The 24151-nt window shown below is 43.2% G+C and overlaps 1 protein-coding gene across 2 annotated transcripts in view; it reads left to right on the top strand.

Annotated features, from left to right (window-relative positions):
* Positions 1-24151, top strand: part of ankfn1b (ankyrin repeat and fibronectin type III domain containing 1b) — a 148324-nt gene that overhangs the window by 119857 nt on the left and 4316 nt on the right. For both annotated transcript variants that reach the window (XM_077551760.1, XM_077551759.1), the window contains 12 exons: positions 2272-2491; positions 2692-2899; positions 7786-7983; positions 8675-8788; positions 8946-9043; positions 10956-11046; positions 16718-16825; positions 19914-20013; positions 20185-20317; positions 21918-22037; positions 22114-22329; positions 22990-23156. In XM_077551760.1, the coding sequence (XP_077407886.1) occupies positions 2272-2491; positions 2692-2899; positions 7786-7983; positions 8675-8788; positions 8946-9043; positions 10956-11046; positions 16718-16825; positions 19914-20013; positions 20185-20317; positions 21918-22037; positions 22114-22329; positions 22990-23156 (1773 nt within the window). The remainder of the gene's footprint in view (positions 1-2271; positions 2492-2691; positions 2900-7785; positions 7984-8674; positions 8789-8945; positions 9044-10955; positions 11047-16717; positions 16826-19913; positions 20014-20184; positions 20318-21917; positions 22038-22113; positions 22330-22989; positions 23157-24151) is intronic.

Here is a 24151-nt window from a genome sequence, read left to right on the forward strand (position 1 = left end):
CTTTTTGGAGCTTTTGTCATTGTCCTGAGATTCAGGTCTTGTGTTTTCCTCCTTTGTGTTCTGTAGGTATTTCTTGAGATTTGGTCTGTCCTGGGATCTTGAATTAAGATTCAAGACTTAAGTTTCTCTTCTTTGTGTCCTGAAACTCTTCCTAGAGACTTGGTCTGTCCTGGGCATTGTCTCAAGATTCTGGTCTTGTGTTTTTCACCTATGTGTCCTGAAACTGTTTCTGGCGATTTGGTCTTTCCGAGGCATTGTCTCCGATTATGTCCTGAAACAATTCCTAGAGATTTAGTCTATCCTGGACATTGTCCTAAGATTCAGGACTTAAGATTCTCTGCTTTGTGTTCTGAAGCTCTTTCTGGAGATATGGTCTGACCTGGACATTGTCTTGAGATTCAAGACTTAAGTTTCTCTTCTTTGTGTCCTGAAGCTCTTCCTAGAGACTTGGTCTGTCTTGGGCATTGTCTTGAGATTCTGGTCTTGTGTTTTTCACCCATGTGTCCTGTTTCTGGCGATTTGGTCTTTCCCAGGCATTGTCTCCGATTATGTCCTGAAACAATTCCTAGAGATTTAGTCTATCCTGGACATTGTCCTAAGATTCAGGACTTAAGATTCTCTGCTTTGTGTTCTGAAGCTCTTTCTGGACATATGGTCTTACCTGGACATTGTCTTGAGATTCAAGACTTATGTTTTCTTTGCTTTATGTCTGGAAGCTCTGCATATAAATTTGGTCTGTCTGGGCATTGTCTTGAGATTCGAGACTTGTTTTTTTTCTCCTTTAAGTTCTGAAGCTCTTGCTGAAGGTTTCATCTGTCCTTGAACTTGTCAAATTTTGTGTTTTTCACCTTTCTGTTCTGAAATTGTTCCTGGTGATTTGGTCTTTCCTAGACATCGTCTTAAGATTCAATACTTTAATTTCTCTGCTTTATGTCCTGAAGCTATTCCTAGTGATTTGGTCTGTCCTGGACATGTCCTAAGATTCAGGACTTGTGATTTCCTGGAGTGCGTTCTGGCGACTGGGTCTGTCCTGGACATTGTCTTGAGATGCAGGACTTTGGTCTCCTGGACATTGTCTTGAGATACAGGACTTCTGTGTGTCTCCCATGTCAATGTGTCTGTTTTGTCCTGAACCGCCTCTTTCCAAAGCCTCAGATGGGACTCGTTCCTGCCAAGGAGCTCCCAGCTCCATGCTGTTTGACATCGCCTTGACAGAGTGTTTAAAAGATGTATGACACAAAGTACATGTCATTTACAGACACTATTACAATCACTGTAACAGATTAATTAAAGGCCGATGAAGATGTGAAACACGAGACAGTTGGTCAGGGGAGGAGGGGGCGCCGAGAGATGAATGAGACCCGGCAAGGAACAGAAGGAGAGAAAGCTGTTGAAAGTTACCACTTGAGGGCTTCATTTATCTCTCCGCCTCCCGTTTGGTGCGTGGGACCTATCGCATAGTCTGTCACTGTCGCCTGTAGGCCCCTGCTGACATTTCCTTCAGCAGCTGAGTGTGTGCCGACACCACTGAGCAGACGGTCGTCGGCGGCGTTCCCATGACGGAGCGGAGACGGAGCATAGTCTCCATACCAGCCGTGCCGAGACACAAGAGGCAGAAAAAGATGCTTATCTGTTTGAAACGCACGAGACGTGACGCTGAAGAGCGACACAGCAGACATGACGACACTTTCTGATGGAGTCGGACTTGTGGGTGTACAAACCTTTGACTGATGGTGTAAATGTTTCTTCTTTAAAATAAAACATACCTATTTTGTTTTTGCTTTTACTTTTGGCATTATTTCAGCAACAACAGAAGTTTGGGAAAGGCTGTTGTTGGTTCTGCTAGAAGTTAGCAGGATCCCTTAGGATAGTGCAGTCTATAAAGTCTGGAATATGAATAATTTACTAGATTAAACTGTTTATCATTGATCCCTAATAAGTCTGTGCTGCTTTTTTGTGTCATTTCCAACCAAAACCCTTGAAAGGCGCTACATAAATCCAAGTTATTAAATGGCATTAAAATGAATCACTTCAACTGAAAAATTGGCCAGGTATGAATCATTTTGCGTTTAGCTACACATGTTGTATCAATTCTTGGTTTTAAAAAGGCTTCAACAACTGGCATTTAAAGCCGATATTTACTGCAATGTGAGTCATCCCCCGTCTCTGTGTGGTAGTGGGTAGACAATTAAGATGTAATGTTGTGCTTTAGTGCAGCTCATAGTCATCCAACATCATCGATGTCGTTTTTTGCCTTCTTTGTTCTTGCAGGGCTGATTCAAGCAAGATGACACAGCCCATGAGGGGGGACCAGGCCCACCAGCCGACCCCGGCCCGTAAGTCTGCCAGCTTGTCCTCGCCAAGCGCAGCTCGCCGCCTCTACCGCAACTTGTCTGGAAAGTTCCGTGTGAGCACCAATCCCTCTGCCTTGGAGGACAGCGTGGTGTCGGGACGGGGAGGAGACAAGGAAAGACTGCGCAAAACCACCATAGTAAGTCCAAAGCAACGTCGGAATAAAATAATAATCACGGGGACGTTGTTGTCTAAAAATAGACCGGGAAGACAGTATTAACATCACCAGCTCCTTTCTTTTGTAGCCAAACAAGTTTAAACACTGTGGGTGTGTGAATTCACCGCTACGACTCAGCAGTATTCTTCTTGAACGCTCCACAAACTGTCTCTGTGTCACAGTTCCAGAGCAATGAAGCGCTGTTTGAGGCAGTGGAGCACCAGGAGTTGGACTTGGTGCAGCTGCTGCTCTCCCAGTACAGTTTAGAGGAGCTGGACCTCAACACCCCAAACAGTGAAGGCCTCCTGCCCCTGGACATCGCTATCATGACCAACAACGTGCCCATGGCTAAGCTGTTGCTCCACGCCGGTGCCAAAGAAAGCCCCCACTGTGAGTAGAGGAACGCACCGCGCCTCTCATACTGTTCCAACAAGCTGGAGAGTACATTTCAGCTCCCTGTAATACCAAAAGGAAACAACAAAGTGCTATGAATAATCATCTTTAAGGTATCCGTCTGGACCGGGTAACTTTTTTTTTTTTTTTGCTTTATATCTCGATATTCTTTATCTACTTCATTTTTACATCCATACAAGTGAGACCTTGATTTGTGAGTGTCACTATAGCAACCATGCTCTCGGTAGAAACAGCGGCATTAACTCTTTCACTGCCACTGACGTTTAAAGACGTCAAGTAAAAACCTACGGAGGGCTGCCAATGACGTCAAAAGACGTCATCCAATTTTTTTTTTTTTGAAACGGGTAGAGGGAACCCTTCCGCATCTGTGGTGAAAGTTTCAATTAGGTCTGTTGTGCCTAAGGACTATTTTTGGCCCCTAGAGGGCAGCGATGACTCTCTTTTGACAAGATCGGGTTGGGTGTCAGTAGAGGCGGAGCTAGAGCGTCGAGCAGGAGATCAGAATGGAAAACAAAGGAAAAATGGCGACCGGTTGCGAGGAGCTCACGCCCGAGCCGTTTTTTTCAAAGACCAAAAGCATCCACCAACGCTAAAAGAGCACATTGATGACGACGATGATCATCATCGATGATGATGAGGATGATGGTGACTCCGTGGATGGAAAGCATTGACGCAGCAGTAGAATACGTTAGGCGGGCGGAGCTAGATGGCCGAGCGGTTGCAAGCAGCTCTACACTTACAAGACGAAAGGCATCGACCAACGCTAAAAGAGCACATTGATGACGACGATGATCATCATCGATGATGATGAAGGTGAATCCGAGCTTGACGGCGAAATTGGAACCGCTGACGCCGGCGGCTATGACGGCGTCGTAACGCGGAGCACAAACGAGCACGCACAGGCGGACGTTCGATCGGACGACAAAGAGTGCCCCGAGTCCAATGCATATTCATCGGAGGAAGTGTGTACAGTCTGCTACTTGCTTTTTATTCCCCGGAAAAAAAGGCAGTCAAGAAAGTGTAACGTTTGCACGCGAAACGGACAAAGTGAAAGTAAACTGTTGTGCGAGTCCAGCGGCGTCTCCTTGCACGCAGGAGAGCGTTACAAAATGAAAAACTGTATTTGAAACATCCACATAATTGTAAGTAGTACCACAGTTGCACACATTTGTAAATAGTTTGCGAAATTGTTTTGTCAAATTGTTACACTGTTGAATGGAAATAAACGTATTTTGCAATCAAAAAACACTTTTTCATTGTTGGTGAAAGCGTTTTACAGAAGTAAAGCACTATTTAGGTGTTTGTGGCATCATTCATGGACAAAAAGAAGTGTAGAATTCACTAGAGTGCATGAAATAACATCGTTTCACAAAAAGCTCTTTTTCTCCGTTTTTTGTTTCAAAACAGAGAATTTCGGTGAAAGTAACCATTTTCTATTGTTGATTACTGAAGAACGGAATAAGGTAGAAACAAACTTTTTTTTCTGATGAAAGATGAGAGTCCAATCTTTCATTTGGTAGTATGTGTGTTTCCATAGTCCAAACACAACATTTTCTGTGGACCTTGAAAGATCACTCAAAATGCTTAAATCGGCTGGCACCCACGGCATCCCTTTTCTGAAAACGTCTGGCAGTCAAAGAGTTAATGAAGCCTTTGCGTTCAGCACAGTTTTTGTCACGACACAGCAGAAAGCAGCTACTGATTTTGTTTTGGCTTTAGCTGATGCCTAGCGGCAAAGCGACAAAGGTCGCCATGGACGCACAGTGCCTCTTCTCCGTCAACATCCGACGTTGCCAAAGTAGCTCGCGGAGTTGCTCCCAAGCAATGAGTCATGTTCGCTAACTGACGCTATCGTCTACCTTGTGTGTTGTGTGCGCTATGCCAGCGAAAGGCAATAGATTAAAAGCGATGGCGTGGTCGGTAATCACACTGCAGTGTTTGTTTAGTCATCTGCGTAATCTGCTGCTCCATTCTTTTGTTAATGATTAGAACGCGGCTCGTACGCAGCCACACACACTACGCTCACCCTGATCCAGACGTGCTATAAAGGTGTCGCTAAATTGAGAATGCGATGTTTATAGAAAATTGAAATCTTATTACATTTCTAAGCATTAATCATGAAAATGATATGAGAGAATTCGAATTTAAGTTACGAGTTGAATTTGTTTCGTGAGCATGCTTGCTAATGGTTAGCATGTCAATGGTATTTCCTCTTGTATGTTAGCATTAAGAGGAATATGCGGTTCAGGAAAATGGATAGGTGGATGTTAGCATTAAGCTAGCGGTTAGGGCATTTGTTTTAGGCAGTTTTAAAAACACACTTTTTGCGTTTGACTGGAATTTGATGTTTACTGAAAATTTAAATCTTACTACATTTCTAAGAATTAGTCATGAAAATGATATGATAGAATTTGAGTTATGAGTTGAATTTGAGTTGCCAGTTGAACTTGAGTAATGAGTTGAATTTGTCCCGTAAACACGTTTGCTAATTGTTAGTATTTCGATAGAATTTCCATTTTTTTGTTAGCATTAAGATGAATAAAAAGGAAAATGGATAGGTGGATGTTAGCATTAAGCTAGCAGTTAGGGCATTTGTTTAGGCAGTTTTAAAAACACACTTTTTGACTGGAATTTGATGTTTACTGAAAATTGTAATCTTACTACATTTCTAAGAATTAGTCATGAAAATGATATGATAGAATTTGAGTTATGAGTTGAATTTGAGTTGCCAGTTGAACTTGAGTTATGAGTTGAATTTGTTCTGTGAACACGTTTGCTAATTGTTAGTATTTCGATAGAATTTCCAGTTTTTTGTTAGCATTAAGATGAATAAAAAGGAAAATGGATGGGTGGATGTTAGCATTAAGCTAGCAATTAGCGCCTTTGTTTAGGCAGTTTAATAAAAGAGGCATTAAATAGCTTGTGAAGTGACTTTCAAAGCAAAAATTCGTCCCAATGATGACTCGTATCTCAAAAGGCTGGACATGCAACTACTTGAACCTTTTTGCACCCTCAGCAGCTATTTCCAGCAATCCAAAAGTCCATTTCCAAATTAGGATTCGGGCGACTTGCCCCTTCAATCCTAGCTTGAACCCCGACCTTAAACCTCAACCCCCCCCCAGCTGTTGCATTACCGAGCAAGAGTTGAAGCGTGCGCCCGCTGGCCAATCAAAGCTACGGCCGACCCCGGCCGGCGGAGACGCCCGCATTAGAGGAGAAGCCCGCAGCCGGCGAGGAGACACTAAAGGGGCCACGCAATCAAACAGCCAGATGGACATTTTGACACAGAGCTTTAAACTTACTGTCAACAGTGGAATCTAACGCTCAACAGTGGAATCCACTGTGAACAAACGCAGGCCACACAGACTAAACACAGACTCACAGCAGTCCTAAACACTTGGCGAGTGAGGGGCCGCCAAAAGAAGTACAATATGCTATTGTCTTCCCTCAGACTGTAATTTCTGCTTTAGCTGCTACGGAATAACCATGAAAAATCGACGAAGCATTTGTACTTCCCGTTGCTGCTTAGGTGTCACATTTCTTTTACCGCTGTTTTGTTTTCGCTTGGTTTTGAGTGAAATAAATGATTGCGATTGTCCACATTGTTTTAGTCAAGCCCTTTGAGACGAAACATTCCTCCCGTGGAGGCGCTTTGGCGCTGCGGTTCGTGATTTAAATAGATCAAAAATGTTCCACCACTTTTGCAGGGAAAAAAAAAAAAAACTTAAAGCGGCGACTTAAATGTATGCTCCCACCATTTTGTTTTCCCCAAGAAGAGCAATTGTCTGGCCCACCGCTCTCACTTTCAGACAGTCTCCTTTCTGGATGTTGTCATCCCTCCACAAGGAAAAGCTCGGTTAAAATGTTTAACGGGACAACAAAAAGCGGCCTCCAAAAATGACTTGATGTCAGGATTTCCCGCAGTGATGTTGTATTGTTTTCATTCATTGCTTCGTGTTTCGAGTGTTCTCTTGGTTAACCATGTTTATTCTTTTCGTCCAAGTCGGCTTTATGAAAGACAATTGTTTCAAAACAGAAGAATTGAGATTTATGCTCAATTTCTTTGAAGACTATTAAATTGGGCTGCTTCTCTTTTATTAAATAGCTAAACAAACTGTTTTTTTACAGTTCTTTGCACTTTGGCATATACAGTACACGGGATTGTGATGTGGATAATACTGGATTTGCTTTTAACTAGTTTGTCTTAAGACAAAGACGTGATGTTCGGTCTGCTATGACTTTAAAAAAAAAAAAATCATCAATTAGTGCTGTCGCTCGAATATTTTTAGAATTGATCAATATATCGATTATTTAATCGACTAATCGGATTCATTTTAATTTAGCATTTAAGTGTATTAAAGAACCATTTTTTCTCTGATTACTGTTTATTAATCAGTGATATATATTAAAAATAATAAAAAATGGCTTCAAACGATTATTCGATTATTAAAATAGTTGTCGATTAATCGATTAATTATGACATCTCTAATAACAGTAAATTATTGTGGCTAGAAAGCAAATTGTGATTTCTCACCGAAAAAGCTCCCAAACCTCATCCACACTGTTTCCGTTATTCTTGCTAGTTTCCTCTCGTTGTGGCATTTTACTTCTTTTGTGACAATCCTGACATGTTTTTGTGGTTTAAAAAAAAAAAAAAGTATACTGTTGTAGGGCTTCAAAACCTAATCCAGGTTCACAGTTTTTGGTTGCAGTCCTCATTCGGTAAGCACTTTATTCGACTTTTCCGACTGTTCTACCAATCGTTTAAAAAAAAATCGATTAGCGACTTAAATTATTGTTAAGAAACCGACAATATTCATTTTCAATCATCATGTCTAACTGTCGCTTGTTGCGTTTCTCAGTTGTGAGCTCGGAGGGCCGAGCGGCCCATCTGGCCACCCTGGTGCAGGAGGCCGAGCAGCGGGTGTCGGAACTTCAGACCCAAGTGGGCGGCGTCGGTCCCGGAGAACGGGAGGGCTCGGACCGCGAGCGTCAGCTCAAGGCCTGGGAATGGCGGCTGCGGCTCTTCAGACGCATGCAGACGGGGTTCGAGCACGCAAGTAAGGTTCCAGCGAGACTTTGATGGCGGCTACAAAGGATTTGCGGAACCTCTGAGGGAGGCTTACGGCAGCCCCTTCGCCAGTCGTTTTTCATTTTTGGACTCCCTTTTCTCGGCTGCGATTCTGTCTGGGCCAACTTAATGACTTCCACACTAGGATGTTGAGTGTGTGTGCGTGTGCGTGTGTGTGTGTGTTAATTTTTATAGGCACTTCATGACACATTTAGTGGCTGGGGAGACAGCCACCCCGCAAAAAACAGACACTCACACGCACACACGCCCCTAAAGCCAAACCAATCTGCACTTTGATGTGAGAGTGATTTTTTTTTTTTTTTCAATCCTCCCCACTTCATAATTCCACCCGCTCATTTGATTTGATTTGATTTGATTTGATACGCACAAAAAAAAAAAATCATTCTCCATATGTCCAAATGATGTTTATCTTATCTTGTTCACAATTATCCCCATCAGTGCGCGTTCGCACGCCGAGCGGCCCGCCATTACGACAGTGACAGTAAATTGCCGCAATTTCACACGAGAGCGAGCGCCGCGTTGTGCAACCGAGCGCGTGATGTCATGAAAGCGATCCGCCGCCGCTCCGTTGCGACGCGTTGTACGATCGTCCATCTGGCTTACTTCGGTTTTTTTTTTGTCTTTTTTTTTTGAAAATCTTTTTGTGCGTCTCCACTTAGACCCTCCGGAGACCCCTAACGCGGCTCGCTTGTCTGTCAGCAGCAGCACCAGCCTAACGGTCCATTTCCAGGAACCCCAATGCGTCAACTCGGCTGTGGTTACCAAATACAAAGGTCAGGCGCTGTGCCGGATCAAGCCGACGTCACGGTTGTCTGAGAAGATGCCAAATGTTTGACGAATGCTTTTCTAACCCCCGACCACAAAATACAGTAGTAATACACTCCCCCCCCCCCCCCTAGTTTGTGATTGTGGATGTGTTTGTGTTTGCAGTGAGCTGGAGCTCCACGCCTTCCTTCAGTTCTGTTCTGGGAGAGGCGGTGGTGGAGGACGCCACTGTGCTGCAGTACAACATCACTGGACTCAACTCTGTAAGTTCCGATTGGAATTGCAAATTGAAACAAACACTCAATTAGTAATAAAAAATAAAAATAAAAAAAAGGGCTATATTATTATTTTAAATATTACCATGCTCCCAAAGACGTTTTTTTATGTTTATTTTTTAACGCTAGAGCATACAGAAGGCTTTGATGCAGCCTCTGGTCTGAAGAGAACGCTTGAAACAATGGTAGTTATTAGAAAAACGGCCAGCAGGTGGCAGCAGAGTATAAGAGATCAACCAGGGCTATGTTGCAAACAAGCTCGATCCCCCACTGTTTATAAAAGATTTGTAAACAATGATGAAACGTAGCTATATGCTAATGCTAATTGAATTGATAGAATTTTTTATTTTTTTTTCCTGATGAAAGAAGAGACTAATCTCTTTTTTTTTTTTTGGTAGGTTTCATATTTGCATAGCAATAGAACATAATATTCTGTGGGGCTTGCAAAATCAGTCAAAATCCAGTAAAACAGCGAAAATATCTGGGAGTGAATGAGTTCACAATAAAGCATCAGAATTTTGATTTTATAGATATCTTAAATTCGTTTTTATATCTTATATCTTAAATGTTTAGCCATTGTAATCATTATAACAGTAAATTTTGTAGAGTAAATTTTACTCTAGACAGAGTCTATTTGGTCCAACTCTAATCAGAGTAAAATTTACAATTTGAAAAGGGAATTCAAAAATTTAGACGACTGTTGCGGATTTTGGCAACATTTTGAACTTTTGTTTTAGTTGACCTTGAAAGTGACTTTTTTTGCCGAAAATGTCCAAATTTGTTGGGGACGAATTTCAGATTTTGTGTTGTGCCATCAGTATCAACAAGTACAGCAAGTTTGAAATCAAAAACTGTTTGGGGGGGCGGGGTGTGTGTGTGTGTGTGGGGGGGGGGGGGGGTATTTGCCATAGATGAACCACATATTCCCAAAATGTCAAATCAAGCAAGTCAACATTCAAAGATTGAAACATAAATAAAAGAATGACAAATACAATTATGTAAGTGAGAAATTCACATCATTTGATCCCACAACGTTGTCAAATTGTTCTGATCTGCCAAATACTGTTTGAGTCCAACAAATGGCTGAAAACGACAAGTTGTTTCCAAGTCGACAAAGTATGAATGTAAATGCATTGGTATGTGGCAGAAAAAAATAAAAAAGAACAGCAAGATCCACCCCCACCCCCCACCCCCCCTCCCCCCCTTCCCGGGCTGCTGGTGCCAAAGCTAGAAATTTAGAGGCTATTATCCCACATTACTTACACACAAACAACATCTCCGAAGTCCTTTATTACACGCATCAAACGGCCCACTGAAGCCGCCACCGGTTCAACCGCTCAACCGAAGACTTATGACCTGGCACAAAAAAAACAACAACACACACACACACACACACACACACACAATTGGGGAAAACCCAGTTTGTTAGCGTTCCAAATGGCTTCTGACCATTGAGTAGCAACAGTTGCCAAACTGCCACCGAGAGCAGCTTGGTAGCCTGCCACCTGATTTATGTCCGGCCCATGTGGACTAATGGACAGTCCCGCCCGTTTTGTTTGTGGGAGAGAGCTCGGCGCTTCTTTCTCCTCCCGAGAAACCCCGCTGCCAGCCCCCGGAGCTCGCTCCCGTCACATGACAAGGGGTCAAGGCGAGGTCGGGAAGAGTTGGCGGCTCGGTGATTGATCTGGCTGAGAAAGGAAAAGGACAGAGGCCTGCTGTCGGCACACTGGGCACAGATACAGGAACAGCGGCTCCTTGATAGAGGATTTGCCCTCAGCACGCTCATCCATAATAAATGAGCTTATTTGATGTTAACCTGAATAGAGAAGAAAAAAATCACGACGACATACTTTTTGGTTACTTTTTCATGCCTTGACTGACTGCTGTCCTGTCTTTTCAGGGGACCCCCTATTACGTACAAGTGTCGGCCTACAATATGAAGGGCTGGGGGCCAGCACTCGCTTCGACCCCTGCCTGTGCCACTCCTTCCAGTAAGTCTGGATGCTGTACTTATGTAGATTGTTCAGGTGTCTGTACTTTATTTAGCTATTTACTTTTAGTATCTACAATTGAAAACATACATTATTTTTATTTTCTACTGCACACTTTGTCAAAATAGGCTTCTTTTTTTTTTCAAAACAATCACATTTTTGCCATATTGACGAGAAATGTTTTATGTTAGGCCTATAAGAATGATTTGTGGCAAATGTGTTGTCCTGTGCCAGCTTAAAAACTAGCATATTGTGGCGTTACACTTTTTTTTCCTGTTATCTTTCACTATTTTAGCATTTTTTCACTTCACAACATTAACAAAGCTAAGGTAACATGTTTTAGCTAGCATGTTGTTGTTTAATAAGGGCTGGCTAGCTTGGTATCTCTTAAACTTATCATTAGTTTAAAGTTTGCTTGTTTAAGAGCTACTTAGTTAGCTAGCTCTTAAACATCAACATGAGCTAGGTAGCATGTTGTTGTTTCTTAAACATCAACACGAGCTAGCTAGCATGTTGTTGTTTCTTAAACGTCAACATGAGCTAGCTAGCATGTTGTTGTTTCTTAAACGTCAACACGAGCTAGCTAGCATGTTGTTGTTTCTTAAACGTCAACACGAGCTAGCTAGCATGTTGTTGTTTCTTAAACGTCAACACGAGCTAGCTAGCATGTTGTTGTTTCTTAAACGTCAACACGAGCTAGCTAGCATGTTGTTGGTTCTTAAACGTCAACACGAGCTAGCTAGCATGTTGTTGTTACGCCTATACATCAACATGAGCTAGCTAGCATGTTGTTGTTTAAGCACTAGCTAGGTAGCTCTTAAACTTGGTGTTTAAGAGTTAGCTATCATGTTGTTGTTTAAGCGCTAGTTATCTTTTAAACGTGTTTAAAAGCTAGCTAGCTAGGTCGTTAACAAGTTGAAGAGGTACATAGCTAGCTAGCTCTTAAACAACAACATAGCTCTCTTATGCTGCATTCAAGGATGGTCAGAAGTCGGATATATCCGAGTTGTTTTTTCCCAGTTCCGACCTGAAAGCGTTAAAGGGCGAAAGTAAACAACCAAAATGGCGGATAGTCCTAAAATGTTTTTTTGTTTTGGTCCTCAAAACTCATTTTGACCTCCAGCAAACTTGCCTTCTCGCAATTTTGCTTCATTTATTGTTTTTATTTAATTTTTTATTTCATAAGCATTTCATACAGTTCAGTAGTTCACCGTATAATTTCATGCAGAGAAATTGCGGCATTCTGTCACGTACGCTGTTACGTAAAGTTATGTTGAATATTTATGAATGAAGAAATCTAGTTTTATACTCGAGCAAATTGTGTTTTACCATTCACGGTCTGTGTTTCCAAAGGGGTCGCCATTGTAGAGTGACGTTTTTTTCCCGACGTCGCAAATGGAATTTCTGAGTTCACACTTCCTGTTTAGAACTCGGAAAAGTACGACTTCCGACCGTCCTCGAATGCAGCCTTAGACAACAACATGCAGCCATGTAATGTGTCCCCCCCCCCCCCCCATTTTGTCAGTAAACGGAAACACACTAAGTTATTATACAGTGTATTATAAAAATTATATAATATGCAGTGTATAATAAAAAAAACACTTTTGCAGAATCTTTTACTTGAGGACGAGGATATGAATCAGTACTTCTACTTTTAGCAGCCTTTTGTTTTTAACTATAGTATTTCTACTTAGGTACATAATGTGAGTACTTTTGCCACCTCCGATGTGTACACGCGTCACGGCTTTCCCACACATTAAGTCCGCTGAGTCACCGTTCTCATTGGGCGATTCAAGCGTCATGCCGACGTAGCTTTTGACATCATCGGCCGGGCGGCCGACAGCTGGCCTTTCGGCGGGCCCGCCGGTGGGACACCCGCCGCTGACGTCACACAGTGTAACCGTAGCCCCGGGGCCGATGTTTGGTGCCGGCCGAACAAAAGAAGCTGGCCCGGGTTCAGTTGAGGAGTTAGCGGTGAAGTCATGCAACAACAGCTGAGGTGTTGAGGGCAGCGTTGGCCCTCTTTTTGCCCGATCGGCAATTCGTGCGAATTGGCACCCTGGTGGCACATCTGGAGGACACATGACCGTGTTTGTGTCTTCTTTTTGAAGGCTTTCCCTCTCGCCTTTATTTTTCTCAACTGTCCACCTTCCTCCCGCTCCCCGAGCTAATTTCGATGTTGCGTGTTTGTGTTTTCCATTTGGGCCTACCACTGGAAATATTTGCATGTCTGTGCTGTAGCGCGCGGCGCGGCCCCAACAGTGGGGGCCTTATACCGGCCCGTGGACGCCCATTAAAGGGCCCGCTTGTCCTGTCTGGACAGGCACCTTTTCCGGGAATAGAGCTCACCGTGTTTCGGACCCGCTCGCCCTCCGGGGGGCTCCAGGAGTTGGGGGTGAGGGGTGGTGCGTGATGGTACGAGAAGGGGGCGCGTGGGGGAGGTGGGGTTTATCGCTGACACATCCTTCAGGGAGCAAGCGAGGGATGCAAAGAGGGCAGTCGTGCTGAAGGATCACTTTCTGTGTGTGTGTGTGTGGGTGGAGGGGGGGGGGGTAGAAAGAGTGCGTCTGTGTGATTTCTAATGCAGGCCGAGATAGTGAATAGATTTTCAGTATTCTTTTAATGGAACGTACAGACTTTTCATTGAGGCATTCGTAAATGTCTTTTTACTACTTGTGTTTTTATTGCTTTGGGAGGCAAAGTGTGCTGTGTTATGTTCCAGCCATGGTGCTTGTGTGTGTGCGTGTGTGTCTGCATGTGTGCGCCGACTGTTCTATGTGCGCACGGCTCTCCAAGTACTCTTAATATACGACTGTATCTGTTTGAGAAGCAGCTAATATAGAGGCCTAAATGTTTCGGGGGTCCGAGGCAGCTTAAGGACCCAAAAGGAGTAGAACTGAAGCTCATTCGCTGCAGATATGTTTTTTTTTTTTAAACTCCAAAATGTTCAACCCAATCATATAATTTAATCTAACAGAAGTCTGCTATCATTTATGCTAATTCATACAACAGTCAATCCCAAATAAGCACTTTGATTGGACAAGAATCTCGCTCCATTAGTGATGACACGCACTTTTACAAATGTACCGTCTTCATCATTACAGCTCACATGTGTTCCATTTATGTTAATTTGGTGAAGTTACAGCATTTGTCAGTGGTTAGCTAACATTGCTGTGTGTTGCTAAAAAAAATGTAGTGCCACACAGACGGACATATTTCCCAGAATAACATTTGAATGAAAGTATAAAGGAGAAAAAGGAGATGTCACCGCAAACCTCCAGGTGTGCTCATGCGCTAAAATGCTAACGTGGCTAAGAAATCGTACAGTCATTTTCGGACTACTTTTTGTAACTTCTGCTCATCGTTGACTGGGCACCAAATGACTTAAAAAGTAGTCATCCAAAACTCTCCATGAAAGTAAAACGGTAAAAAATTGGTTTGTGTTGATGACACTTTGGCTATAGTCAGCATGTCGGCTAACGGCTAACGCCGCAGCGCAGGCCACTTTTTGCTGTACTTTTGGCTTACAATTAAATGATCATTTCTTTCCTCATGTTACTGTCAAATAAAAAATGGCGCTTGTGGAACTGATGTATCGAAGCCTCGTATCTATACCCGAACTATACCCCAAGATCACTCGGATGAACGCAAATTAGCTTATTATGCTAACCATAAACAACCTCTACTACACACCAAGCAACATGCTTTTTTTGAAGAAGATAACATTTCCCATGTATTATTCTTTCAAGTCAAATCTCTTGACTCAAATCCAAATGGAAAACCCGATAGTGAGTGTATTCTTTCCACCGCCTTCACATTCTCTCTGAGCATATTGAAGAAGAGTACACGGGAAGTTGTTTGCGACCGACGCCACACACAATGCAACACACTCTTTCCAGACTGTTCTACAATGTAAGTGTAATGTTAGCATTTGGAACAAAAAAAAATGGCCATCTGTCATAGTGACAGGTTTGTCCTTAAGGCAGTGGGAAGTTTTGTGGGAAATACAAAGACTGAATGTAACACCCGATAGGCCTTAATAACTCATGTGCCGGTTCAAAGAGCTCGCGCTGTGTTCTTGCATGTCCTCTTTAGACCTGTTGTAAGTAATGCTTGAAAGCGTATACAGACTGATGTTAAATCATAGTGGAACACTGTATTGTGAAAGGTAGAGGACGGTTTGAGATAACATGACACGCCTAATGTATCGTTTCACTGATCCATCTGGGAAAACGAGGGGGGGGGGGGGAGACAAGCTGCTTGAAAAAGAGCGCTCGGCAAGGCGATGTCTTTCGCGGCCATTCAGATGAGTCCAGAACAGTTAGCCTAATTAACTCTTTGACTGCCAAAAACGTTAAATAACGTTTAGTAAAATCCTATGGAGGAGTGCCAAAGACGTTAAAAGACGTTTGTTTCAAAACAGAGGTGAAACTAACCATTTTCTATTGTTGATTACTGAAAAACGGAATAAGGTAGAAACAAACTTTTTTTTCTGATGAAAGATGAGAGTCCAATCTTTCATTTGGTAGTATGTGTGTTTCCATAGTCCAAACACATAATTTTCTATGGACCTTGAAAGATCAGTCAAAATGCTTAAAATTGTCTGGCACCCACGGCATCCCTTTTCTGAAAACGTCTGGCAGTCAAAGAGATAATAGCAACTGTACGATTAACTTTTTTTTTTTTTTTTTACTGCAATCTCTTGCCCATGGTCACGAGCTGTGGGTCGTGACCAAAAGAACAAGATCCCGGATACAAGCGGCCAAAAGGAGTTTCCTCCGCAGGGTAGCCGGGCTCTCCCTTAGAGATAGGGTGAGAAGCTCGGTCATCCGAGAGGGACTCAGCGTCGAGTCGCTGCTCCTCCACGTTGAGAGGAACCAGTTGAGGTGGCTCGGGCATCTGGTTCGGATGCCTCCTGGACGCCTCCCTGGGGAGGTGTTCCGGGCATGTCCTACCGGCAGGAGGCCCCGGGGACGACCCAGGGACACGCTGGAGAGACTATGTCTCTCGGCTGTCCTGGGAACGCCTTGGGGTCCCGTCGGATGAGCTGGCTGAAGTGGCTGGGGAGATGGGAAGTCTGGGCTTCCCCTGCTAAAGCTGCTGCCCCCGCGACCCGACCCCGGATAAGCGGAAGAAGACGGACGGACGGACTGCAATCTCTCAAAGACCGTGACAGTTGATCAGTTGAAAGAAAAAAATGGAATTCCCAATGAATTGTTCTGCAATGTTGTTGAATTCGTCGGTCGGCTTTTTTTGAAAAATGGTGGAAACCGTACCTTCAACCACCAAATTTTCTTCTTTTTTTTTTTTTTTCCCGCCCTGGAGAGCTCAGTATTGTTTATTCGATAATTTTACCGATTTGACATGTCATCATCATTGCTCTCCTTTTTTTTTTTTTTTTGTATTTTTTATATATATATTTTTTATATATATATTTTTTTGTATTTTTATTTTTTTTTTGTATGTGGGCGATCTTTGATCGATTTGACATGTCATCATCATTGCTCTCCTTTTTTTTTTTTTTTTGTATTTTTTATATATATATTTTTTATATATATATTTTTTGTATTTTTATTTTTTTTTGTATGTGGGTGATCTTTGATTTTTTTTTTTTTTTTGTACCAAATTTCCTAATGATGCCTGTTTTCCTGCCCCGCTCTTCCTCCTGCAGGTTGGAGGGACGTGGACGGCCGCGCGCCCCGGCAAAGAGGCCAGAAGGAGGTTCTGGACCAGCTGCTCGCCCAAATAAAAGATGCCCATCAGAGCTGCGTCTGCCACGGTATAATAAACCCTTTTCGATTGATTTATTGGCTGCTAAAAGACTCAGCAGTCATCCGATCCCCGCCGTGATTTATATGCCTGAAACCGCAGCCCTTTAAACCAATCAACTATGGATGAGCGTGTGATTTTTAATCCGCCTCAGGGTTTTATGACGGCATTAGATTTAACAAGCGGGGGAGTAGCAACTTAAAACACCAGCGCTGCAAATATATTTGACCCGCGACGCGCAGGCGACTCCTTAGCGCTGACGGCCGCTGACGTTAACCGGCGACGCGTTTTGAGCAAACACATCAGGATTTTTTTTTTTTTTTTTTTTTTCAAGCCGTCGTGGTAGTTCATGTTACAGAAAACATTCTCTGTAAACAAACGTGAGCGATGGACAGCTGTATTTGTTTTGTTATTGCCATAAATCATTCTCATAAAACTCTTCAATGAAACCATTTATGGGTATTATCTCGATTCTCCAAATTTGTCTGGTTGTCGTTAATGCTTCTTGCTTCATGTTCCTCCATGTTCTTGACGTCTCCGTTTTTCCCACCTTATAAGCGCTGATGGGAGTAACGGCGTTATAAATAAACACGTTAACAGAAATGGCGAGCCATGGAAATATACAAGTAAAGCAGTCTTCTTTAGCTTCAAGTATAGACGTGACTTTTCCATGAACTAAATTAAAGGAAAGAATTTACACATCAACATGGACAAGTTCTTCTCCAGTCGAGCAATTCCAACCTTGTTTGGGATTTTTTTTTTTTTAACGTAACAAAATAATTACTTTCCCTTAGTAATTACTATAACTAACTTTTTTTTTTTTTTTTTTCAAATTAAAAGTAAAAAGTCACCAGTAAATGCGAAATAGCGTACGCAATGCAAAGACTGAGAACATACGAATAACTCAATTGTGGAGATATAACGTTAAACTGCTTTTTACCATTTCGTTTTTTTTTTTAAGGGTGGGGGCGTGGCTAAAAGGCCGCTCAGTTAACGCACTCGAGCCCCTGGCATTTGTCGACTCTATAAAAGCACCTTTATTCGCATTAGCTCCGACGCAATTGCAATACACAGCTAGCTAGCTAACTATGCTAACTCTTTTTTTTTATGGACCGTCTGCTGGCATGGCTACTTTTAGAGTGCCTCATTGTTTGCCTAAATCAAACGTTATTTATATAGCACTTTTCATTCATTAAAATCCAACTCACAGTGCTGTGCAATTAACACGTCCACACGAGCATGCACAATTCAATGGTTAAAAGGACATGGGCGGGGCACAGAGAAACCATGTGAGGAAAAACACCCAAATGGAACTCATCCACACTGGGGAGGGATGACAGCCCACTGTCGCAGAGAATGACAAGAAGAGTGAGGAAGGGGGACACGGGCGGGTCTCCACACTGGTGTGCCTCGTTGTCACGGACCTGCTCGAATGTTAAACAAAATAGACACGATATTTCTTGCTGTTACTCTTTCTAAGATTTTTGTACTGTTACTTCCCTGAAACGCTGCCTCCGAAATAATAGCCCCGCGTCTTTCCATGACTCAGCTACCCCCCCCCCCCCCACACTCACTGAATACCTCTCCCTTGGTGACAAAGTGCAGATGGGCTTCTCGCGCACTCAAACTGTTTATATCGCCAAACACTGGCGGCTGTAAGCTGCTCCCATAAGTGTCAAAAGCTGTCCACACTGACGCTTTTACATGACGGCCGACCGCATTCAGCATTGACAGGCTTGTCCGGCGCTCTCTCTCTCTCTCTCCCCTCAACACTCTCGCCCACTTACTATTGTCCAGTGTGGAGCGCCGGCGTATGAATGGAGGGACACTCGGTATAATAGTCAGTATTGAGCGCGCTAGCCGTTCTTCAGCCGACGGCTGATTGAGCTTGAAAGTTCAGCCACGGTAGCCAAGGTGCCGTGTCCCCGGGTCATGTTTGTTATTCCTGTTAGAGACGAGTTGTAGGCTGGAGTCGGCAGAGGGCATAAATTACGCTGACTTACAGCAGTCTCGCACGCGCGGGCGCGCGCGCCGCCGCGGCAACGCTCATTCCTGTCTACAGTAGAGTCCATACATATACACAGCCGCATAAAGATAGACATAGATACACATGTACATGAACAGACACAAATATTCAAGCCAATGGACGCCCCCCCCCCCCGCAGCCCACGCCCGCCCTCGCCCCCTTGTCCAAACACAATTAATTAAACTGTGAAAGAGGCCTTGACTAACACTGGCACCCCAGCAGTCAGCCCTACTTGTCTGTCTTACTCAGTGTCAAGCGCACGCTGAAGCTCGGCGAGCTCGCGAGAAATCTGGCGATTGGGGAGGGGGCGGGGGCGGTGTTTTTACTCCACCTCGTCGTGTCCACCTGAAGGGAAAATTAGTTCTCTCAGACTCCTGAATGAGGGGATTTATTGACTCTAAGTGGCCTGGGGGCGAGGGTATGATCACCTGGGAGGGGAGGGGGGGGCAATCTGCGCGGGGTGTCTAATGAGTCGGGAGGTGCGTTATCTCACACGCGCACGCACACACGCCTCCCTCTCTCGCCTCCTGAAGGCCCACTAAAAATAAACACGTCCCCACAGACTTAACTGACCTCCCTGTCAGTGAGTGGCGAAGGGTTAAGACGCACGCAGACGCGCGCGCACACATGACTGCAGCTCCTTGGCTCCCGCTCGCGCCGCCGTAGCTCAAGACGCGCCACGCTCCGGCGGCTAAAGTATGCGCAGGTAAACACGCGCGCACACACGGCACGCACACACGCAGTTAGTGTCCCTCCGGGAGTTGCGAGCTTAGTGGTTCCCTCAAGGCCCGTAGTCTGCCGCTGGCTGTCAAATGGTGCCGCGCCGCTGGAGCGCACGAAATGTCAGAAAACATTCCACTTTGAGCATGTTGTTGAACGTGTCAGGTTTGTTGTCAATTAGGTAACGGCCTGTCACCGGAGGAGATGTGTCGGGACCGAGGTATTCATTGGTGGCAGCCAGTCAAAGTAATGGGCACAATTTGTCACAGCGAGCTGTTAAAAAAACACAACAAAAACACACACACACACACACACACACAATGTCATTTATTCTTTATTCTTGTCCTCACAGAACAGTGCAAAGCTCCTGCGCAGGGCCGAAAACATTCCGTGTCCAAAAGTCTGCGTCATCTCTTTCAACCAAACAGCAAGTTTGTCAAAAGCTTGAAAAGGTAAATGAGGTTTGCGTGTTGGAAGGCGCACAATTGTTCCAAAATTTTGAGAAAATGTCATCTGGAAAAAAAAAAAGAAAAAAAAAGAAATGATTCATTATTTTTATTCCAAACCATTTTAGCCTGAAGACCACATGGAATTATATTGCAAACAATCTGTTTTCTTTCCAGAGGACTTTATCTGACGTCCATCTTCTACAGAGATGACAATATCTTGGTGACCCCCGAGGACCAGATTCCCATCGTGGAGGTGGAGGATTCCTACCCCAGCTCCCTCATGCAGGATTTCCTTTGGTTTACAAAGGTACACACACTGTAGGCTTAAAATTTATATCGCGGTATACATGGCAAGGCAAGTTTATTTTTTATTCATTATTTCTGTTAACATTCAAAAGCAAAGCAGAGAAAACAAAAGTTGCTTACGACATTTACTAAAAGAACATACGTTGGCGATGTTAAAACTTTAGACGACAAACTTTAAAAACATTTAGAGTAAAGACATTCTCTAAGATAATTAAAAAAAAGACCATAATCAAAGATATAGGAAAAAAGCACATTTTTGAACTTGGATTTAAAAGCATTTGCACTCGGGGCTGACTTGGCAGCCTATTCCAATGATGTGCAGCATAACAGTTAAATGCAGCTTCACCATGTTTACTTTGAACTCTGGGTTCAACTAATTGACCCAAGTCTAATTCATCAGTCAGCATTTCTTGGATATATGCGTTGCAATTCTCACATAGCATTTCAACATTTCCGCGTTAGCTTAGCAGTTAGCAATTAGCAAAACACCCCTGGCTGTACATTTCACTTTGATTTATGAAAATTGTGAGATATTGGTAACTGCCCAAGACCTGCAATAAAGTCTTTCAGACCGTAAACCTAGCAGGAAGTCAGCCATTTTGATTTTATGTTGAATTTTCTTGTCCTATGTGCCAGTACACCAACTTTGTAACGGCTCACAGCTCTAGATTTTATTTATTTATTTTAAACACTCGAAAAACAGTTGGGTTATTTTTAACCCAACTATGGTTCAAATATGGGCCCATCCTCTACTTGGGTCGATTTGACCCAACTTTGAGTCAAGAAATGGGTTTTTCAGCGTAAAACAACTCATATTGGTCAGATCCTTGACTTGGGTCCAAAAATTGGGTTATTTAGTATAAAACAACCCAGAAAATTGTTTAGGCATGGGAATTCAAAAAGAACCAGTTTCCGTAATTTGATTCATAGTGAACAATTATTTCATTCCCTCAACCAATGAGAATCGATAAAGAATCGGGTGGACTCAATTATTTACAGATGCACCGAGAAGACATCCAATGTTGCACTCTAAAAACAGTTGGGTCAAAAATAACCCAAATTGGGTCAAAAATTGACCGACCCAACTTTTTGAGTTTGACCCAAAAAGTTGGTCAAATTAAATTAATAACCCCCATAGCAACTCATTTTGTGGGTTATACATTTGACCCAACTTTTTGGGTTAATTGAATAACCCAATTGAATTGGGTCCCCAAAAAAACCTGACCGAAAAACACTTGTTTAACCCAAGAAACTGGGTCAAACTAAATTAATAACCCACAATGCAACCCAACACTCTAAAAACAGTTGGTTAAAAATAACCCAACTATGGGTCAAAAATGGGCCCATCCTCTACTTGGGTCGATTTGAACCACCTTTGAGTCAAGAAATGGGTTTTTCAGCGTAAAACAACTCATATTGGTCAGATCCTTTACTTGGGTCCAAAAATTGGGTCGTTTTGTATAAAACAACCCAGAAAATTGACCCATAAAGTGGATCAGTCCATTTTTGATCCATAATCGGGTTACTTTTAACCCAACTGTTTTTAGAGTGAAGAAATGACTCTTTCTGCCAGTCCAGATGATATTTCTCAAATTTAATAGGTATCCTACTTGTGGGAGGAGATTTCCTGGTTGCAGCAGTGTCTCAATCCCACGCAGTCGTCTTGTTCGTGCACCCTGCAGACACGCCTCAAGATGCTCCAAGCCGTCTCTCATCTCCAGGTGGGGCCCCCACTACTCCGAAATCGTTTCCGTTTCGCCGGCGGCGTTGCATTTCTGACGCGTTTCCGCCTCGCAGGGCATGCTGGGAACGCAAGACCTGGGTCAGGTGTATTTCGAGCCAATCAAGGACAAGCACGGCAACGCCCTGCTGGTGCTCCTGAAGGACATGAACGCTTCCCCCAACCTGGACGGCGTGCGCTGGATGCAGCTTTGCAAACTGCAGCTCCAACGCAAGTCCATTTCCTCCCCCGAGGAGCCCACCGCTCTGGACACGCTCCTCATCACGCTGCACGTACGTCGGCAGACATTGGCGGGATTGTGGAAAAGTGGTCTTTTGTGTTTTTGGTTTTGGGGCACAGCCTGGAATGGTCAGGAGTGCGTGTGGTTTATATTCGGCTCATTCTCGTCAACAAAACGGTCAGGAAAAGCCTTGCAGAATGGAATCGGAGACGTTTTTTGGGAAGTTGCACTAAACGCTGCAAGGACTCTCAATTGACTTTCTACTGAATGAAAAACAATCACAAGTTTCTGTTTCCAGTTGACATTGAGGGAATGTTAGTTACAATAATACTAATCATCATCCCACCCGCTTCTTCTTCAAAGCTGCTCGCTCAGGCGCTTTCAAACTACAATCGGATGTGTTTATGATGGGCTCCCTCGCGTTTTTCTGGGACGACAAATTCTTCCGTCTGGAAGCAATTCTGCACTTTTGTTTTGTTTGTAGAACTTATTAAAGTGGATGCCAGTGTTGCAAATTCTGTACTGTCTCCAGCATAAGTAGATTTGGCCTTGCGGTTCCCAAACAATGGCGGACAATTCCCTTTTGGAGAAACCGCAGTTCACTGAAATGCTTGCTTTGTGCTCCATTACCGCCAAACTGAAGGATGACAACAATAAGAAGGATTATGAATGATTAAACCAAGCTTTTTTTCCCTTCTTTTTCTATCCACAGGAGAAGCTTGCTTATCACCGGCGGAGCAGGAAGCTTTTGTCTCCCGGTTTGTACCTGGGATATTTGAAGCTGTGCACCTCCGTGGAGCAGATCAGAGCGCTGGTGCCTCAGAAGCTCCCCAACGTCCTCTGTCACACCAAGATACGAGACAACAATAATGTCTCCAGGTTGGGATCCTTCTGTCAGTGATTCTCAAATTGGAATCAGGGGGAAGCCACAGCTTGAGATTTGCAAAAATAATTTGTAGTGAATCGTGTTATTTGTTTAAAAAAATAGGGGCTGGCGTGAAAAATAAAAAGCTTCTGTAACAAAACTGCAGTTTGGACAATAACGCTAGTGTCTGATAATGATTCAGTAAAATGTATTACACATTAAAGAAAGAAAAAAAAGTGCTTAAAAGCAAGTTTTTAAGATGAAATGTAAACGTATTGAAAAGTTAAATACAACTGAACTGTACTTGATGGGCCACTACCAATATCAGGTATCGGTCCCTTATTCCAAGGCATCAGTTCTCACAAGTCACAACGGCTGTCGTTTTATGACCAGGAATTAGAAATTACAGTAAGAATCGAAAATTGCCATTCATTTCATGCAATTTTACAGAAAATGCTAAAACTGCTGGGTCAAAAATGACCCAATTTGGGTCAAAAACTGGACCGACATTGTAACTAGCGTCAGTTTGACCCAAACGTCTGACTTATTTTGTGCGAAACTACACGCTAAAAACAGCTGGGTCAAAAATAACCCAACTATGGTTCGAAAATTGACCGATCCTCTACTTTGAGTCAAGAAATGGGTCTTTCGGTGTAAAACAACTCATAAATATTTGTCAGATTCTTTACTTGGGTCAAAAAATTGGGTCATTTTGTCTAAATCATCCCAGAAAGTTATGTCAAATTGACCCATAAAGTGGCTCGGTCCATTTTTGATAATTGGGTTACTTTTGACCCAACAGTTTTTAGAGTGTACCCATTTTGTTGTACAAAACAACCCAAAAATACAAATAAAATTGGGAGCAACCCACTACTTGGGTCATTTTCACCCAACTTTCTGGGTCATTTTGTACTAAGCAACACCATTTTTTTGTGTTGTTTTGTAGTAAGCAACCCAAAATTTTATACAAAAAAAAAAATGAAACAACAACCCAACTTTGAGTTGATTT

This window comes from Vanacampus margaritifer, chromosome 18 (genome assembly GCF_051991255.1).
Source record: "Vanacampus margaritifer isolate UIUO_Vmar chromosome 18, RoL_Vmar_1.0, whole genome shotgun sequence".
In the NCBI taxonomy this organism is placed as follows: domain Eukaryota; kingdom Metazoa; phylum Chordata; class Actinopteri; order Syngnathiformes; family Syngnathidae; genus Vanacampus; species Vanacampus margaritifer.